Below are 16,487 nucleotides of genomic sequence, written 5' to 3' on the forward strand. Positions count from 1 at the left end.
TTTATGTCCAATCTGCCGAATTCGTGCTACGCAGTTTTTGAGGATAAAAACCTTGACTATAAGCTTACGTATTCAACGTATCGACCCGAAATTGGACACGTTTCAAAGCCAAGACATGAATTGCTCTATGGTTTGTATTTATACTCACGATTATCATCTTGTGTTGATTATTTCAGGTTTTTCCTGCAAAAGTTGAGTCCAACACCCCATATCTCACAAACACATGTCATTCAGTGGAAAAATCCGAAAAATACTTGAAATACAACATCAACTATAAAGACTAAGTTCGGTTCACATTAAGTTCACATTGTGAACCAACATTACAAACGATGAAACTGTAATTGACCTAGGGGATGACGATGAAACGTCGCTTTTCCTCGCGACTCCGGTGCGACCAGGTCTAGATCGACAAGGGACTGGACAATACAGGTGTGTACATACAACCACTGACACTGTCATCATGGTTTATTTTACTGTGGTGGACTTTACAAAGCACAGGCCCTAAATGAAAAAAAAAGAGCACCATCAGTACGCATGCTCCCAGGCAATGAACAATGGGAACACAACGTCACATCATGAGATGTCATTCATAATTGGTTCGCTTTATAAAACTATAAATTGTGCGAGCTACCGGAAGTAACGACATGGAAACGTACCCAAAATGGGCGTGACAAAGAGGCGGAGCTATTCACAATTTCCCGTTTTTATTTTCATATTTCTTATTTGTTACCTTTCATTTTGTTTTCATTATTATTTTATTTGACTTCTGATACGTATAAATCTTAAACTACCATTTTCATGATATACTCTTGATTTATAGCCATTTAATGGGCGGATCATTAATACTATTCATATTGAAATTAGTTGACCTGCTAATATGTAAATTATTGAAAGTGGAACAGCTGATCGCCACAGTACTCGGTAAGCCTAAGCTGCCAAAGTAAATACATGTAAAGTCATCGCGTCGTGGGTTATAATATTTACAAGCTCAAAGTAACTTTTAAGGTAAGAAAAACAATATGAACTATAAATTAAGAATTGTCGAACGACTTCAGTTTTGCCCTAAAAAATCAGACCGACCTAAAAACCACCAAACTTGATCTAATTCTAATGTGTGCCGAATTTTGCACTGCTAGCCTGTTATGAAGCAGTTGTACTTTGTAGTAACTACAAATTTGGAATATGCGCAATCAATGAACCAGTCAGTTGTCAATACATGTATGATGTAGTATAGTACTAGTCCTGCCAGCAAGACTTCAGTCTTTATCATAAACATAATGACATATACGGTTACTGGAACTAGTATAGTACATATCATACGTGTTGAATAAACTGCTGATACATAAAATGTTTGCAGATGCATGTACACTGCAGTGCAGTGGCATCACAGAATTCTATATACCATACTTGTCCCCAATGCGCTATAATTTGAAAGAAAAATGCAAAAATAAGCACAAATCTGCGCAGGGGTGTAGTACCCCCTTAAATAATGCAATGATGCATGCCACTCAAAGATCTTTGAGTGGCATGCATCATTGCATTATTTAAGGGGGTACTACACCCCTGCGCAGATTTGTGCTTATTTTTGCATTTTTCTTTCAAATTATAGCGCATTGGGGACAAGTAGGATATGTATATTATAGGGGCAAGGACTACAACTACTGCACTGGAAATTATATTTCAGCACAGATAACAGATATTTAACAGCAAACCTTAGTTAACACATTTGCTGGTCAGCCAAATTCGCCGACAATGTCAATGCATTTTTACATAGAAATTTAAAACTTGTGCCCGAAGAAAGAAACCTACATAAATATGTTTTCTATACTTCACTTGACCCAAATATATGATTTTTTATGGTGATAAGTCACCCGCACATGGAATTTTAGAGGATTTTGATAGCAGTTCCATTAAAAAAGCTGCTATCGCCATGAGACTAAGATCTAGAAACACCCCGAAATGCCGCTTTTGGGGAATTTTGCTAGCTGAATCTTTTTGATGAAAAGTCAGTCTTTGACAAGATGTAACTTTGCTACGGAAAGTGCTATGAAAAAAAGGTTTTCAGTTTTGGCTTTGTTTACTCAAGGGCTTTAATTTGATATATAAAATGATGCAGTTTGATGGCAAATTTGAATTCACCTAGCATACCTACAGATATCGAGTTACAGTCAAAAATGAGGAAAACCAATATTTGATCAATAAATCAATAACTACTTGCTTTGAGTTGCTGAATTTTCAGTACAGTAGTTGTAGTCCTTGCCCCTATAATATACATATCTTACTTGTCACCAATGCGCTTTAATTTTTGAGAAAAATGCAAAAATAGGCAAAAATTTGGCCAGGGGTGTAGTACCCCCTTAATATGCATACTAGTTGAATTTGATTGAATGTCCGAATGATCATGTAGTAGACTGTAGTAGTTAGCAGGCATCAGTATATAATTATTATCGAGAAGTGTATAGCTTAATATTAATTAAACTCACAACAAGCATTGAAAGCTGAGTCCTATTAGTACATGTATTTATATTTCGCTGTCAACCTAGCTGGGGGTGGGGGCTGGCATTTTCTTTGGAAGGGGGTGGGTCCCCACTCCCAAATATACTGGAGGGGGTTAAAAAAAAGTGTAGTGATTTATAGTGTGCTACGCACAGGCACAACACCTAGACGTTGATCCACAAGCCTCAGCACACTTTACAGGTTGTCACTGACCACTACGGCCCCACATCATTCCATAACCATTTTAACAACTCAGGGACTTTGCAGCTTCACGGCGCACACCCTAGACATTCCACAAATAACCTTCAAGCAACCAGGATCAGCTCCCCGAGTTTCAGACGGGTTACAACGAGACAATAAGCAGTGAGTTCCTTGTCCAGGGGAATTTCAAGCTAACTCAATTTTTCCACAAGAGCAAACTAATCACCGTGAGGGTTCGAACCCGCAACCTCTCGCACCATAGTCGAACGCCTTATCGATTGAGCTAACTTGACTGCTTATAAATATTTGGACAGAAATATAGGAGGGTCATCACATGTTTGATGACCAAAATGTAGGCATTGAGTCACAAGATGACTACAGATAGTGTGTTTATTTTATTTCAAATAATTTAACTGATTTCAGTTCAATTTTTTGCCTGTTTAGAGGGTAAGGTGTATCGGTGGTAGGGGGTAATCAAATTTTTGGTGCTAAAATAGGGTCAGGAAGGTTGCACTTTTATTAATGCCAAATCTTTCCAATCCTTTTCAGCGTGTCATCTTTTGCGTTATCCCATAGCACTGCAGTGAGGAGCAACTGAGAAGAATGTAAGTTAAAAAAATTAGAATTGGTCAGATTTTGAATAATATTTTATTTCAAACCTTTGTTGCACAAAATGATGAGTCGCATCAGCCGGACGCATCAGATTCCAGTAGGCAATGAAAAAACCCCTCGGTTTTACGGGAGTGACCAACCCAGATTTTACGTTCTGGGAAAATGTTTGTTTTTACCAAGTTTTGCCTAAAATCAGGTCAAATAAGCCATTTTGGGGCTAACATTTATTGATTTTGACGTTGACTTTTTGACAAATACTCTTTCGGTGATATTATAGGGTCATATTTAGCCTTCAGGAAAGAAATTTCATCAAAAATACCACAATAATCCCAACTGACCCTACTTCAAATGTCCTTCAACAACCCATATTTAAAAAAACGGTTCTTTTTTTTTTTTTTGGGGGGGCATCGCAAGTAGAACTTGCAGTTATTAATGGGAACGAAAAAAGGTCAATCCCTGCACTTACAAATGTTATGTAAAACCTGATGATCCAGTTATAATCACACCAGTGGGTAAAAGTACACCAACAGAACAACCATATATTATGTTACTATCAAGGCCCATTTATTCAGAATCCATTCTAATGTTATTGCAAGGCTTGACAACTATTTCAGGACTGAATTATCTGCAATGACATAATTTGAGAGGCTATGTTCAAAGTAACATAGGGTGCTTGACGCTGTACTATGTACCATAGTCATTCAGTTTCATATTCACTGGTTTTCAGTCACAAATCTAAACTTGTCAATGTTGGCATGTGGATTGCATCTTGTGTTTGGTTTCTTATCTCATACATAATTATTGACTTATTTTTCTTTACATTCAACTGGTCTAGTACATATTTAATTCTGTTATTTATCTTATTGTTTTTCTCTGAATATGCCACATCATCAAGTCAGCTAGAATGGAAAATGAACCATCAACAAGCAGTGGGTTTGTTCCAGAGAAGAGGAATACTAGCAAGGTAAAGACACATTTTTGGGTATTACCCATGGACCTTGTTCCATGGCCCCATAATTTTGGGGCCTCTACAATTGAGTTATGGATCTTGCTTTGTAGCCCCCAAAACACCATGTTTTTGGCCAAAATAGGGCAAATTGCACAATTTTGAGTGCTTCTTGGGCACTGGCCCATAGCAAATTTCACTTCATTTGTGTGCTCTTCTGGTGCAAATATCCTGGTTAAATCTATGCATGTCTATCTCTAAATTGTAATGGTTCCGCTGCCATTATCGATCTTATATACCTAAACCAAACTTGTCCACTTGAGTGCATATCCTTCCTTACGGTGAGTTTGGGCCTCCAAATTTTGGCCTGGCCCAGTGCCTCCAAAAAGGTAAAGCCAGCATGGTCATACTTCATGTGACTGTCATCATTGTTTGATAATTTATTATTTATTGTACACACACATCCCCTGATTTGTCCACATGATTTGAGTTTCAGATCAGTCACATTTCTTGGATGACCGAGAAAATATGCAAACTCTCCATACATGTCCTTTCCATGGGCTATAATAAACTGTCAGCAGGCAAGGTGATTAGGATGTAAATTCAGGCCTGTACAGGGGCCATGGACAAGGAGCAGTACGGGCCCTTTTATCCAGGCGAGATTTAGCCTACCTTATGGGGGGCCCTGGGCCAGGCAAAATTTTGAGACCCGAACTCACGTGCCGAGGAAAGCATGTGCACTCAAGTCAGTGGCCAAGTTTTGGTTTAGCTAAAGGGGGACTATCATATTTTGTTCAATTCAATTTCAGACTATTTTGGCCCAAGATCAACATGAATTCTGCTATTTGAATGCGCGCGAAGCATGAAAAATTTAACAATTTTGCGCTATTTTGACCAGAAAACATGCCGTTATTGAGGTTAAAAGAAAGATGCATGTGGCAATTCTGGGGCCCCAAATTTTAGGGGCCCTGGACCCGGGCCCATCAGGCCCAATGGTATAAAAATCAGACCCTGCTCTCCATTATCAGTTCTTATTTAATTTTCGCTTTTGTGCTCGGGCCCTGAACCCCGGGGCCCATGGACTTCTTCCACCCTGTCCCCCGCTTGCTACGCGCCTGTTTTGACTGTTAACAGGTCCAAAAGACTCCCCTTTTACCGTGCACGCCTCAGCTCATAAAGACTCACCACTTCAAAATTCTGGGGAACATACCCACCAAAATTTTTTTATGTTGTAAATATTGTAAAGTGCCAACTGAAATTGGGAATACATTTAATAACAATGAATTCAACTTATAATTGCAGAATCAACCACCATCACATGAAGGTGTTTCCAGCAGATCCACACCCACCACTATTCGTGCAGAAACCAAGGTAAGCATGCTATTGAAATGCTGAAGATTTCTTCAACATTAAAAGACACTAAGACAGAACTGATATTTCATATTAATTTACAACTATAACTTAGAACACCATGTGCATTGCTATTAATTTGCAATACAGTGCAAATCTTCAGTGTCATTTTAACTTTGCAATACAATGTACAACTTGTTATGGAGACTGAAATATTAGCAACAAAACATTTCAGTATGTTGTATGACGCTCCTCACAGCAAGTTACTTTTCTGTGTGTAGACTGCACACCATCAGCAAAAGTGTTCCAAGCGAGAGTAAAATCATGTATTGTCCATTTGACATTCTCGAGACAGATTAAAAGCATTGCATCTGCAGAGAGAGTCACTGCTCCATACAGATACACAGTCTTGTATGTATCACACACAGGTACGCTACTGTCGGGGGGGCTCAAATGGGGTATGTTCAAAGCCTTGCTCAATTTTATTTACTTCGATGGATCTAGCCGGGCAATGGAGGCAGAAGGCATTTCTAGGTTACTAGCATGAAAGTTCATCTGTGTTGGTTACAATTTACAATTACATTTCTCGGTTGTTTAACAGGTTATTACCAATCATGAATTTATTTCTCAAGCACCATTTGTTTCGATTTTTCTGTATGATGTGTACAGCATTTGTTTCTTCTTTTAATTTCAGTGATGTCAGTTTGGGGTCAAAATGTGTGTTGTACACTCTGCTGTTGTCAACTTGCAATGCACAAAGTGATTAACTTTTGTATTGATGGAATTTGATGGTACTCCATCCTATATTTTATATTGTGTATTCACATAGATGTTAATTTGAAACTGATTTTACAGATCAGAAGACACTCTTGGACTGAGATACAGAACTTATGTAGGGGATGGTGATTCTTCTTCATTTTCAAGAATTACACAGGAGCAGCCATATGGGCCAGATGTTACAACCATTAAAGAGGAATGTGTCGGCCACATACAGAAGAGGATGGGATGCAGACTCAGAAAGCTTGTAGAGAAGAAAAAGGTATTAATAATTAAAGTTTGTATTTAACCTTTTCACTGGTCATCCATCAGAGGACAGTATATAGCTGGAGACGAGAGTCGACTTGACAATGATTGCTGTGCATAGAGGAATCCTGTAGTCGCCTGCTCCACAGCCATAGGATCACGTAGCAATAACCACCTCATGGAGTATCATACAGTTTTATACTAGTGTAAAAGCTTATCATATGTGGTTTTAAACGTCATTAAATTTTGACAGGACACATCATAAAACAGATGTAAATAAGATAAAACCTCAATTTATTACATAAACCAAGCTGATTTCATTGATTCCTTTTCTTTTGTGTGGTGAAAGGAGTGAAACTTGCCGACGGGAAGACATTGGACGAGAAGGGTCGCCTCCACCGTAAAAGAGTAGATTTGCTGCAAGGATTTTATGGCAAGGCTTTGAGGACCAACAAAGGGAATCCTGAAGCAGCGCCAGCAGAAACCATGGCTGGCCTGTATCACTATGCTGGGGACCACAGTTACTGCCCGACAAGAAATGACACCTGGTGCAATTTTAAGAAAGATGAGATTAGTGGTACTAACAACTCTGAACCAGTGGATGATCCATTTACACCAGCCATGGTAGCAGTAATGAAGCCCATATATGATGTAAGAATATACATGTGATAGTGCAACTTTGTAGCTTCACCACAGCACCGAGTAACTAAATCAAATTTCCTTTTCATTTACAATGTAGGCATCTTCTGTAAGATCATTACAACATATCTCCCATTCATTTCAGCACAGCACTGAAGCAAAGTTTATAAATAATCTTTAAATGGAGTGAAAGTTTCAATATTCTGTACCTCAATTGATGTGTGACTATTAACAGCACTAATAATCTTTTGCAGTATATACCAAGAAAGGATTGTATATCAAAAATATTTATGCGATGTATTCATCATAACCTTCAGTGCAGCTTATAGCGCTCATCACCACAACACAAATTACCTTCATCGCAACAAGTGAATGTTAATAATGTTGACAGTATTGATATTAAACATGATTCGCAAATTGATCACACATTATGGACATTACTTAATAATGGAATGTGAAACTTTGTATTTTCAACAGGACCTATCTGATGTTGACTTACTATCGCATTGCAGTTAGTGTCTGACACAGAATGCCAATGAGTCCTACAACAGCTTGCTCTGGAAAATGGCAATACAGCTCTGCAACACAGATTCGGACAGCAATGTGCTGTCAACTATTTCTTTTAATGTTGGTTGGCTAGATGCAGGTAAACGAGTTATGGCAGAGGTAGTAGGAAATGAGTGTATTACTTCTTCCCAGCATACTTTAGCAAGTAAAGACAAACTCAGGATAAGAGCAGCTCAAGCCAAAGCATTACTGACAAATAAGAGAAATCGTGTCATGAAGCGTTTAGAGCGAACCGCTCACGCTTTCCGACATTCGGACCATAGCCACTACTTCCCGGCACTACTTGTCTGGTGGCTATCATGTTGGCTCTACATCTAAGCGACCACGCAAGATGCCAATATGACGCACATGCGGGGCCCCAATGAAAGGTCATGATAAGTCCTGTAATGCTTAAATTTCTGCTGCTCTTATCAATAGAAACCCACAAAGGCAAGAAAGTACCCATTTTGGCGAGAAATGGTGAGGAAAGGCAGGGTAGCCTGTTAAAAAAGGTGAGGAATGACAAGTTTAAGATAACTAAGTGTTGCTTAGATCCTGGTCAAGTTTGGCGAGAAATGCAGGAAATGGCAAGGAAAGGGGGGGGGGGTACATCCAGCACATCCAAACCTGCCACAGACATTTTATCTGGAATTTAAGTAGCACCCAATTAACACCATTGTTATCATGTTGACTCAATTGGTCATAATCTTCCTGGGCTTTCTGGTTGAGTGTAATAAATTGGTTATGACCAATTGAGTCAACATGATAACAATGGGTGTTAATTGCGTCGTATTCTAGACAAAATGTCTGTTGAAGGTCTGCTTGTACCTTGCCTTACCTGCCTCTTTCTCACCTTTCCTTGCCAACCTTGCCCATGATCTGAGCAAGACTTAGTTATCTTAACATCTCCATTCCTCACATTTTTAAATCCTGGCCCTTTCTCGCCTAGCCTCACCATTTCTCCCCAAAAATGGGTAGTTTCTCGTCATTATGGGTTTCTAGTGATATTGTCTTTCACTTGCATTGAAATGTCCCATAATGTGTCTGCCAATTTTCCTGTCAGCACATTGAAAATCATGATGGTTTGCTTGTTAAGAAATATGTAATTTATAGCACCATAATAATGTCAATTTTTAAAGCAAAGTGACCCGCTTATTCTCTTCTACACCTACGATACTAAGTAACAACTCTTCCTCAGTCGCCATTGTTCGTAAGTCCTCCAACAATTAAGACAAGTAAATTTAGATACAGAAGATGTCTACATAATTTTACACACCATTTATGAAATTGAGCAGGATGCAAAGGAGATCTCTCCCAAAGCCTGTTATTGTCCAAATCCAAAAGGATGCTTCAGCAAATTATCAATTATGGGTTGATAACTGCAAGCATTAGTTGTTAGGAGGGATTGTGACAAATCTAAACATTTTGGTTTGCAACTCGGAATACCCTTGGGATGTGCCCTCGGGATATTCCTCGGTTCCAAAGGCAAAATGTTTAGATTTGTTACAATGCCCTCCAAATAACCCATGCACAGTTATTAGCCTCTAATTATACAACAGAAAGTGGGTCTACATCATGCATGCATGTAATCATTTTACCCAGAATAGCTTTGCTGTGATATGCTATTGGGAATCTTATCAAGTGTCACTTTTGATTTGGATAATAACCAACTTTCTGGATGCAGATCTCAGGTGTCAAATTCAAGAAACGCAACCAGTAACAAAAGGTATTGGATTTTTGTTGTAGTGCATGAACAACTTGTGAACATTGGCAGCTTATAAAACTGGGTGAATACTTTATATAGGTGTACTTGGAAAACTTGTGCATTATATACATGCAGCAAATAAGGTCATTGACAGATTAAGTAGCCTAGGGTGAATGCTGCCGATCTTCCATGCCGATATGTTCAGCTCCTGGTGAGGAATTTATGACTTGCTGAAATAACATCTTCCATTCCTAATGATAATTCAATGCAGACAGTTTACATCTGTAACATTTGACATTACTTCACATCTAACAAGAGAAATATAATTATGTTCATTCTGCATACTTCATTAGAGCTACTTAATCTGCAGGTGATTTGAGCAGCTACATATAGTTTTCAGATTTGATTTCAATCAATCCTAAGGTGAAAATCATCCCATCCCCTACACAAATTCAGTCCAAGAGTGTCTTCTGATCATTCTCCAACCTTGCAACAGAAGCAATCAAAGGTTATTTTCAAATGTCATAACATTTTATTTGCAAATTCTTACTTGCTTTTAGTCCATAATTCGTTGTTACTTTCATTCATTCATTCATTCATTCATTCATTCATTCATTCATTCATTTATTAATTTACTCACTCATTCATTCACTTGCTATGTCATTCATTTATTACTTCTTCAATGAATGAAGAATTTTTCTTTGAGTATTGACTGAACAAGTGAATGAAGGAATGGTTTTATGTATGAATGAATGAAAGTGTTGCAGAGCTGTATTGCTCTTTTGGAGCCATTTTCCATTTCAATTTTATTTGGGCCTACTCTGTATCACACCCAACTAATTGTGTACATCCATACCAAAAGGATGCATTTGTAGGCTGCTACATGTGTATCTTTTAACATAATAGCTAGAAATAAATACCAGACTCATCTAAAGTGGTGTTGACTTCAAATCATCCCCAAAGTCACATGGTTTAGGAAACAGAGAAAATAAAAAAAAAACATGTGAGTTTGGCGATGATTTGAAGTTATCTCCACTTCAGATGAGTCTGGTAATTTATTCCTAACTATTATAAAGAAACAAGACTCGTGCAGGCTGGTGCAGCAGCTGACAATTGCATCATTTTGATATCGTTGTACACAATTATGTCCATAAAAATAAGACTATGAAATTCTTATTTTCATAGAAAATCTGTTGGGCTGCGAATTTGGTCCAGGAAGATGTTCCATGTCAGTGTATTTTGCTGTTGTGTCAATTGGACAACTGTTTGGTTACTGACCAGTGTTTAGAGTAGAGTATTGAAGTAATCCTGTGTGCAATTTTTGTTCATTTTTATGGAGAGGATTTTAAGATATGACCTTGTATAAAATTATAAGTTTCTTTTTGAGGCCAGTTTATTTTGTCCTTCATGTACGGCACTATGTGTTGGGACCACTGAAATGTGTCACAGTCTAATATTGTTCATGACTGTTTCTTTATGCACGTTGTTCGATACAGGACACAACCTTGCTGAAGTAGATTGAAAATCCATGTACCAAACTATCCTCTATTACTTTATGACTTAGTATCACCCCATTTCATTAGAGTGCAGGACTGCAGGGTAGAGGTGTTTAGCAAGCACCATCACATAATGTAATGCGGCAATAAAAATAATTATTATGAAGATATTTGAAAATGTATCATCAGGAATATGAACTACCGGTAATATGGTACTCTAAAGAAAATACACTGTAATGTACATGTATAAACATAATTTTATTCACACTGATACCCAGAACAGTTTTACAATACACCATAAGTATTATGAGTAGTTGTGTTGTACTCTACATGTAGGAGTTGTGTTAATTATTTGATTACAAACTATTAAGTTGCACTGCTTTCACCTCTTTTTTTCAACCGACATTTGAAAAGCAATGCACACATTGGCTCACGCCCCGGAATAACACCCAAAAACACCACACAAGGAGAATTTATGTCACTCATTGACCCATCTGGGTCATATACTGCCTCTACATTATAATGATATCCTACTGACCTGGTCTCTTCATTGACAGAGACTAACCACAGGAGGGAATTCAAGTTGTGATCAATTCTATTTATGAAGTGTGTGGGAATCATGAACAAGAATAATGACATGAATTTGAAGGATTACTTTTGTGCAGTCATTACTTAGTGCATAAAAGCATTCCGTTTTAGCATCCCTGGACAAAATTTTGAAAGGAAATAATTTCAGGCTTTAACTTTGGAATTACAGCTTGTAAATGTAAAATCCAATAATAAATATCAGTAGGAAACCATCAATGAGTAGGCCTGAAGATAAATGTCATACAAATTTCATAAGGTAATAGTGTGTGTGCAAAATACAGAATATCTACCCTACATGGACAAATTTGCATGGAAAATCAAATCTGGGACTTTTCTCAAAAAACTAGTCATTTTCCGAACTGAGCAGTTGTTTGAGAAAACTCCTACTTTTGATTTTCTATGCCAATTTGTTTTCCCTGTGGAGATATTATGTATATTGCCAGCACTAGAGTATTTTCTTTTTGAAAATGTATACTTGTATGTGCTTAGCAGCATTACTTTTGATACAATGCAAAACCATGTATACAAATTCCCATTTACAGTGACCCTGCATGCCCGTCCCTTTATGGCAATTACCGTCATGTTATGTATCATTCTCATTTTAGCATAGTCCATCGAAAGTTACGCTCATTTAATGCAAAGAATCCAAATTGGGCCATATCGTATATCTTTGCTATGGGATGATGAATAATTGTTACATTGCCTTGGCCTATTGGGATATTTATATACATAGTTATATACAGTTGAAATTTGATACAGTTGAACATGTTTCATTTAATCAGTTGTTACTTTGAAAGAAGAACTTCAATTAAGGATTGCTTATAGATTAGTGACATGATAGTTTCATAATAAAAACTAATTTTGTATATCACATTTTGATGACATATTCGGTTATTCCATTTAAAATCCACACTACCCCTGTGGAAGATTTAGGTAGTCTTCCACAGATGGAGTATGAGTTTGGAATAGAATCAACAATTGGGTAACTTCCATAAATTTGTAATACCCACTCCAGTTGTGGAAGATATAGCCATAATACAGGGAAGTATGAGTTTGCAAATGATTAAGCCTGACAAGTTACATTTGAAAACATTCTGCCCCTGTGATATTTCAAAAATGTTCCACATGGGTAACATGAATTTCAAGTGGAATAACCCATTAGTCCGGTGGCAGAGCAATGTATTCACCCTTTTCGTAATTGACCACTTTGCTGCTGTTGGCGACATTTGGCTATGCCAACTCCCGGTGCTAATTCCAATTAGGATGGAGTTCGCGAAGCAGAAAACTGAAAGGAAGGCTAAAGATGTAAGTTACATACAAATTACATAAGGACTATGTAGGTACACTTGGTATGTGTAGTACAAGGAAAATTGTACGTTTAGCATTTTGCTCATTTTAATCTGCAAAAGTAATTAAAGGCTATTAGAGTTCATTTAATGTTGTCAAGAAATTAACCCTAATTAATTATACAAATTAAAATTAGGAAGATGCTAAACACATACTTCTATTGTACTTGTACTACATATGTACCCAGTCTCATTTGAAATCTTTAGACTCGCTTTCAGTTAATTATAGTTAGCCAAGCAAACCGCCACCAACGACAACAAAGTGGTAAATTACGAAAGGTGTATAGGTTGTTTTTGCAAATAAAATTTTTTGTCTTTGTTGTTATAATTCTATGGGGTTGCCAAAACAGATTTTGAGGGTGGTAAATTGTCAACCAATTTCAGATATCCAAGGTGAAAGTTTTACAAGGGTGAAAATTAAAAGCTGGTCACATTTTGTTAAAGTCTATGGTGAATTGAAAACTAAAAACTAAAAACCATCTGATGAAGCAATGGCTTGCAGCCGGACTACATGTTAAAAAAGTACTTTATTATTAATATGATACCAATTACTGAAATACAATGTTGTATATTGTAACAATTTGTTCACTGTAACATGTGTGTAAATAAAACCAAAAACATTTTACAATAAACTGTGGTCCAGTAATGTTTTTTTTGCCGTCATATCTCTTACCACTTTTGACTTACTTGATAAGTGGAGGTCACTTCAAATCATCCCAAGTTACATGGTTTAGGAATGTTCTCTTTATTCCTTAACCATGTGATTTGGGATGATTTGAAGTGACCTCCATTTTGGAGATGAGTCTGGTATTTATTCCTAGCCATTATGTGAAATGAGACACATGTAGCAGCCTTGATGTAGCAGTTTTGATATGGACGTACACACCCAACAAGGACATGTGAATAAAATTAAATCATACAGAAATTATGACATAAGTCTATGAAGATAATTTAATTAATTGTAATGGAAGAAAAACCTGCTAGGTCACAAATTAAATCATCAGTGTTAAAATCAGGGTATGATGGCCCAACAACGACCTGGCAGAATAAAGGAAACAAAGTCCCCCACAATGTTCAAATGAAACATGGCCCGAAGCAAATCCAAAATAATAGCCGGGTATCCAAAATAATCATCGACTTCTCCAACATGTGCATCCTAGGATAAAAAGAAAAACATATGTCATGTTGATCTAATATATGTACGGTACACAAAATTACTTACAAAATTAATTTCATTACCAAAAATATCGTGAAATTTGAATTACGCTCTGATACACCAGAACGAAATTACAAAACATTGTTTACGGACATGATGGAGCAGTGTAATACACATAATCATGCATAACTCTCAAATGCTAAATCAGAATCATTTTGGAATTTGTTTGTGGATATATCTACGGAAAAAATGTCATAAAAAGAGGATGCTAGGAGAACAAAATACACTTTAAAATATATCAAATATAATTGTCTTATCTGTAGTAGGAAGACTGCTTTGTTGCCCCCCAGAACCAAAAACATATTAAATGGTGACCCATTTTATCATCACACACTATCTCAGACTGAGGTCCCGTATCGTATGCGTATGTCATGTGGAATGCACATTGTCATTGTTAAATTATTAAGCTTAAACTTAAACATTTGTATAGGGGTTTCAATGTTGAGAAAATAGAAAGGAGGATACATGTATATCTCTTCCCCCATAAACTTACCCTATTTCTCGCATGGCCTCTATTACAATCTGCCTTTTACGTTGATATTTTGTCTCCGGACATTTCTTCGACCAGCATTTACGGCTGCCATGATGTGTGACGTGTAAACTTGAGCCCGGTACAAACATTCGGGAATCGCCAATTCTGATTGGTCCAAAAGCAAGGGTGTGTCGGAGGTGTGTTTGACCCCATTATCATGATTATGCTAATATATGCTGTCAATCATTTGCGTGTCTGTCAATCAATTTCTCTAGCGACAGTTGCCGAGCGATGATAAACAAACGCATGTCATTTTTAACAAACAGGGGGGTGCCTCATGACCGGGATTTATAGATTTGGCCCAAAAAGATACTTTGAGGTATTACTCTGTTGTTTTTTACTGTACATTATGAATACACATGTCTTCTTGCCAAAAAGGCGACAATCTGTTTTTCACCCCTGACCAACCTGCCATTCCAAACCCACCCCTTAATGAGGCAATACAAACGATCGAAATTGGTGTTGAAATGAGCAAAATTTTGAGTTACACCTTTTCAGTGTAAAATTTTTTTCTCAGCCAAATGAAAAGCAATAATTTTCATTTTTTCAGTAAATGGCTGGAAAAACTATAATGCTTGATACTGATTTTTTTTTTAAATCCTGGTGTTAAACTTAGGCCTGAAATTCAGTCATTTAGTGTAAGATATTCGATTTTTATAGGCTTCAGCTCGGGCCGCGAGCTTTTTCTTGGATCGACCTTTTAGCTTTTCAAAGTAATATAGTTCGCTAATGAAGGATTTTCCCCAACTTTCTAAAGCACATCACCGTGAGCTATATATCATAGTTTTGTCAGAATTTCCGTTTTGATTTCACCATCTTTCACTGTCGGCTGAAAAAATTTCTAAATCCACACGTGAAATCTAAAGGCTAGTACTAGCATTGTGGATCGATATCCCTGGGTTTAATAGGAATACCGGCATGGCTATAGTGTTGCCAGAACTTCAATATAGCAAAGAAATTCCCAGACCTATAGCGCTCCTACTGATCATGTTTAACCAGAACACCCAATTGGGGATTTAATCGCTGGTCGGGCAATTTGCTTTCAATGAAAAATTGACCTGGATAACAACAAAGGAAATATCGACTATTTATGCTGGTTGCTCTCGAGATAAAAGTACTCACCATTGCCTACTTTTACTTAGTTTGACATTTTCGGATCATGAATGGAAAAAGGGTAAAACAAAAACGGCAATTCTGACAAAACTATAACATATAGACCAACACGATGTGCTTTAAAGGGGTGGGAAATATCTTTCTTTAGCAAACTATGTTAGTTTGAGACGCTAAAACATGAATTCCGTAAAAAGCTCGCAGGCGAATTCAAGGCCTATAAAATCAAAATATCACACTAAAAGACACAATTTGATGCTTAATTTTAACACCAGGATTTAAAAAAAATGTATATCCAAGCACCAAGTTTTTAACTGACATTACTGAAGAAAAAAAAATATTGCTTTATATTTGACCGAGAAAATTAATTTCATAGCAAAAAGGTGTATCTCTGAATTGTGCTGATTTTTACATGTATCGATCGACTTTTAGCGCGACTAAGCATTTCTAAAGAATTGGTTGTCCAGGCGGCAGACTGTAGAGAAGATGCAAGGACGAGGATGGTTAATAGAATAATAGCTAATAATATATATAATGGAGATAATCCCGTCGCATCTATTCATATAGGCCTACATAGTCCTTTTGTTCGCAAGTACATCAATGCATAGATACCGCGTATAGTTAATCCGATTATTATGTCACTTCAACAACGAATAGACCATGCTGTGTGTTTTGTCGAAG

The 16,487-nt window shown here is 37.2% G+C and overlaps 2 protein-coding genes across 2 annotated transcripts in view; one reads left to right on the top strand and one right to left on the bottom strand.

Annotated features, from left to right (window-relative positions):
• LOC140138843 (N(G),N(G)-dimethylarginine dimethylaminohydrolase 1-like) overlaps nucleotides 1-16,487 on the bottom strand; it is a 218,124-nt gene that overhangs the window by 94,803 nt on the left and 106,834 nt on the right. The gene's annotated exons all lie outside the window — the stretch shown is intronic.
• Nucleotides 3,256-6,671, top strand: LOC140139647 (uncharacterized). Its single transcript, XM_072161351.1, has 4 exons — nucleotides 3,256-3,302; nucleotides 4,205-4,273; nucleotides 5,558-5,626; nucleotides 6,461-6,671. Exons 2-4 carry the CDS (start codon nucleotides 4,221-4,223, stop codon nucleotides 6,669-6,671), a joined length of 333 nt encoding a protein of 110 aa, XP_072017452.1. The 5' UTR covers nucleotides 3,256-3,302; nucleotides 4,205-4,220.

This window comes from Amphiura filiformis, chromosome 18, assembly GCF_039555335.1.
Source record: "Amphiura filiformis chromosome 18, Afil_fr2py, whole genome shotgun sequence".
In the NCBI taxonomy this organism is placed as follows: domain Eukaryota; kingdom Metazoa; phylum Echinodermata; class Ophiuroidea; order Amphilepidida; family Amphiuridae; genus Amphiura; species Amphiura filiformis.

What these genes read in the sequence shown, in the direction of transcription:
- LOC140139647 (XM_072161351.1), top strand. Translation starts at nt 4,221, where the DNA reads ATGAACCATCAACAAGCAGTGGGTTTGTTCCAGAGAAGAGGAATACTA. An exon ending in AGAAGAGGAATACTAGCAAG is followed by an intron (nt 4,274 to 5,557) that starts GTAAAGACACAT and finishes TTATAATTGCAG; the next exon opens with AATCAACCACCATCACATGA. An exon ending in CTATTCGTGCAGAAACCAAG is followed by an intron (nt 5,627 to 6,460) that starts GTAAGCATGCTA and finishes CTGATTTTACAG; the next exon opens with ATCAGAAGACACTCTTGGAC.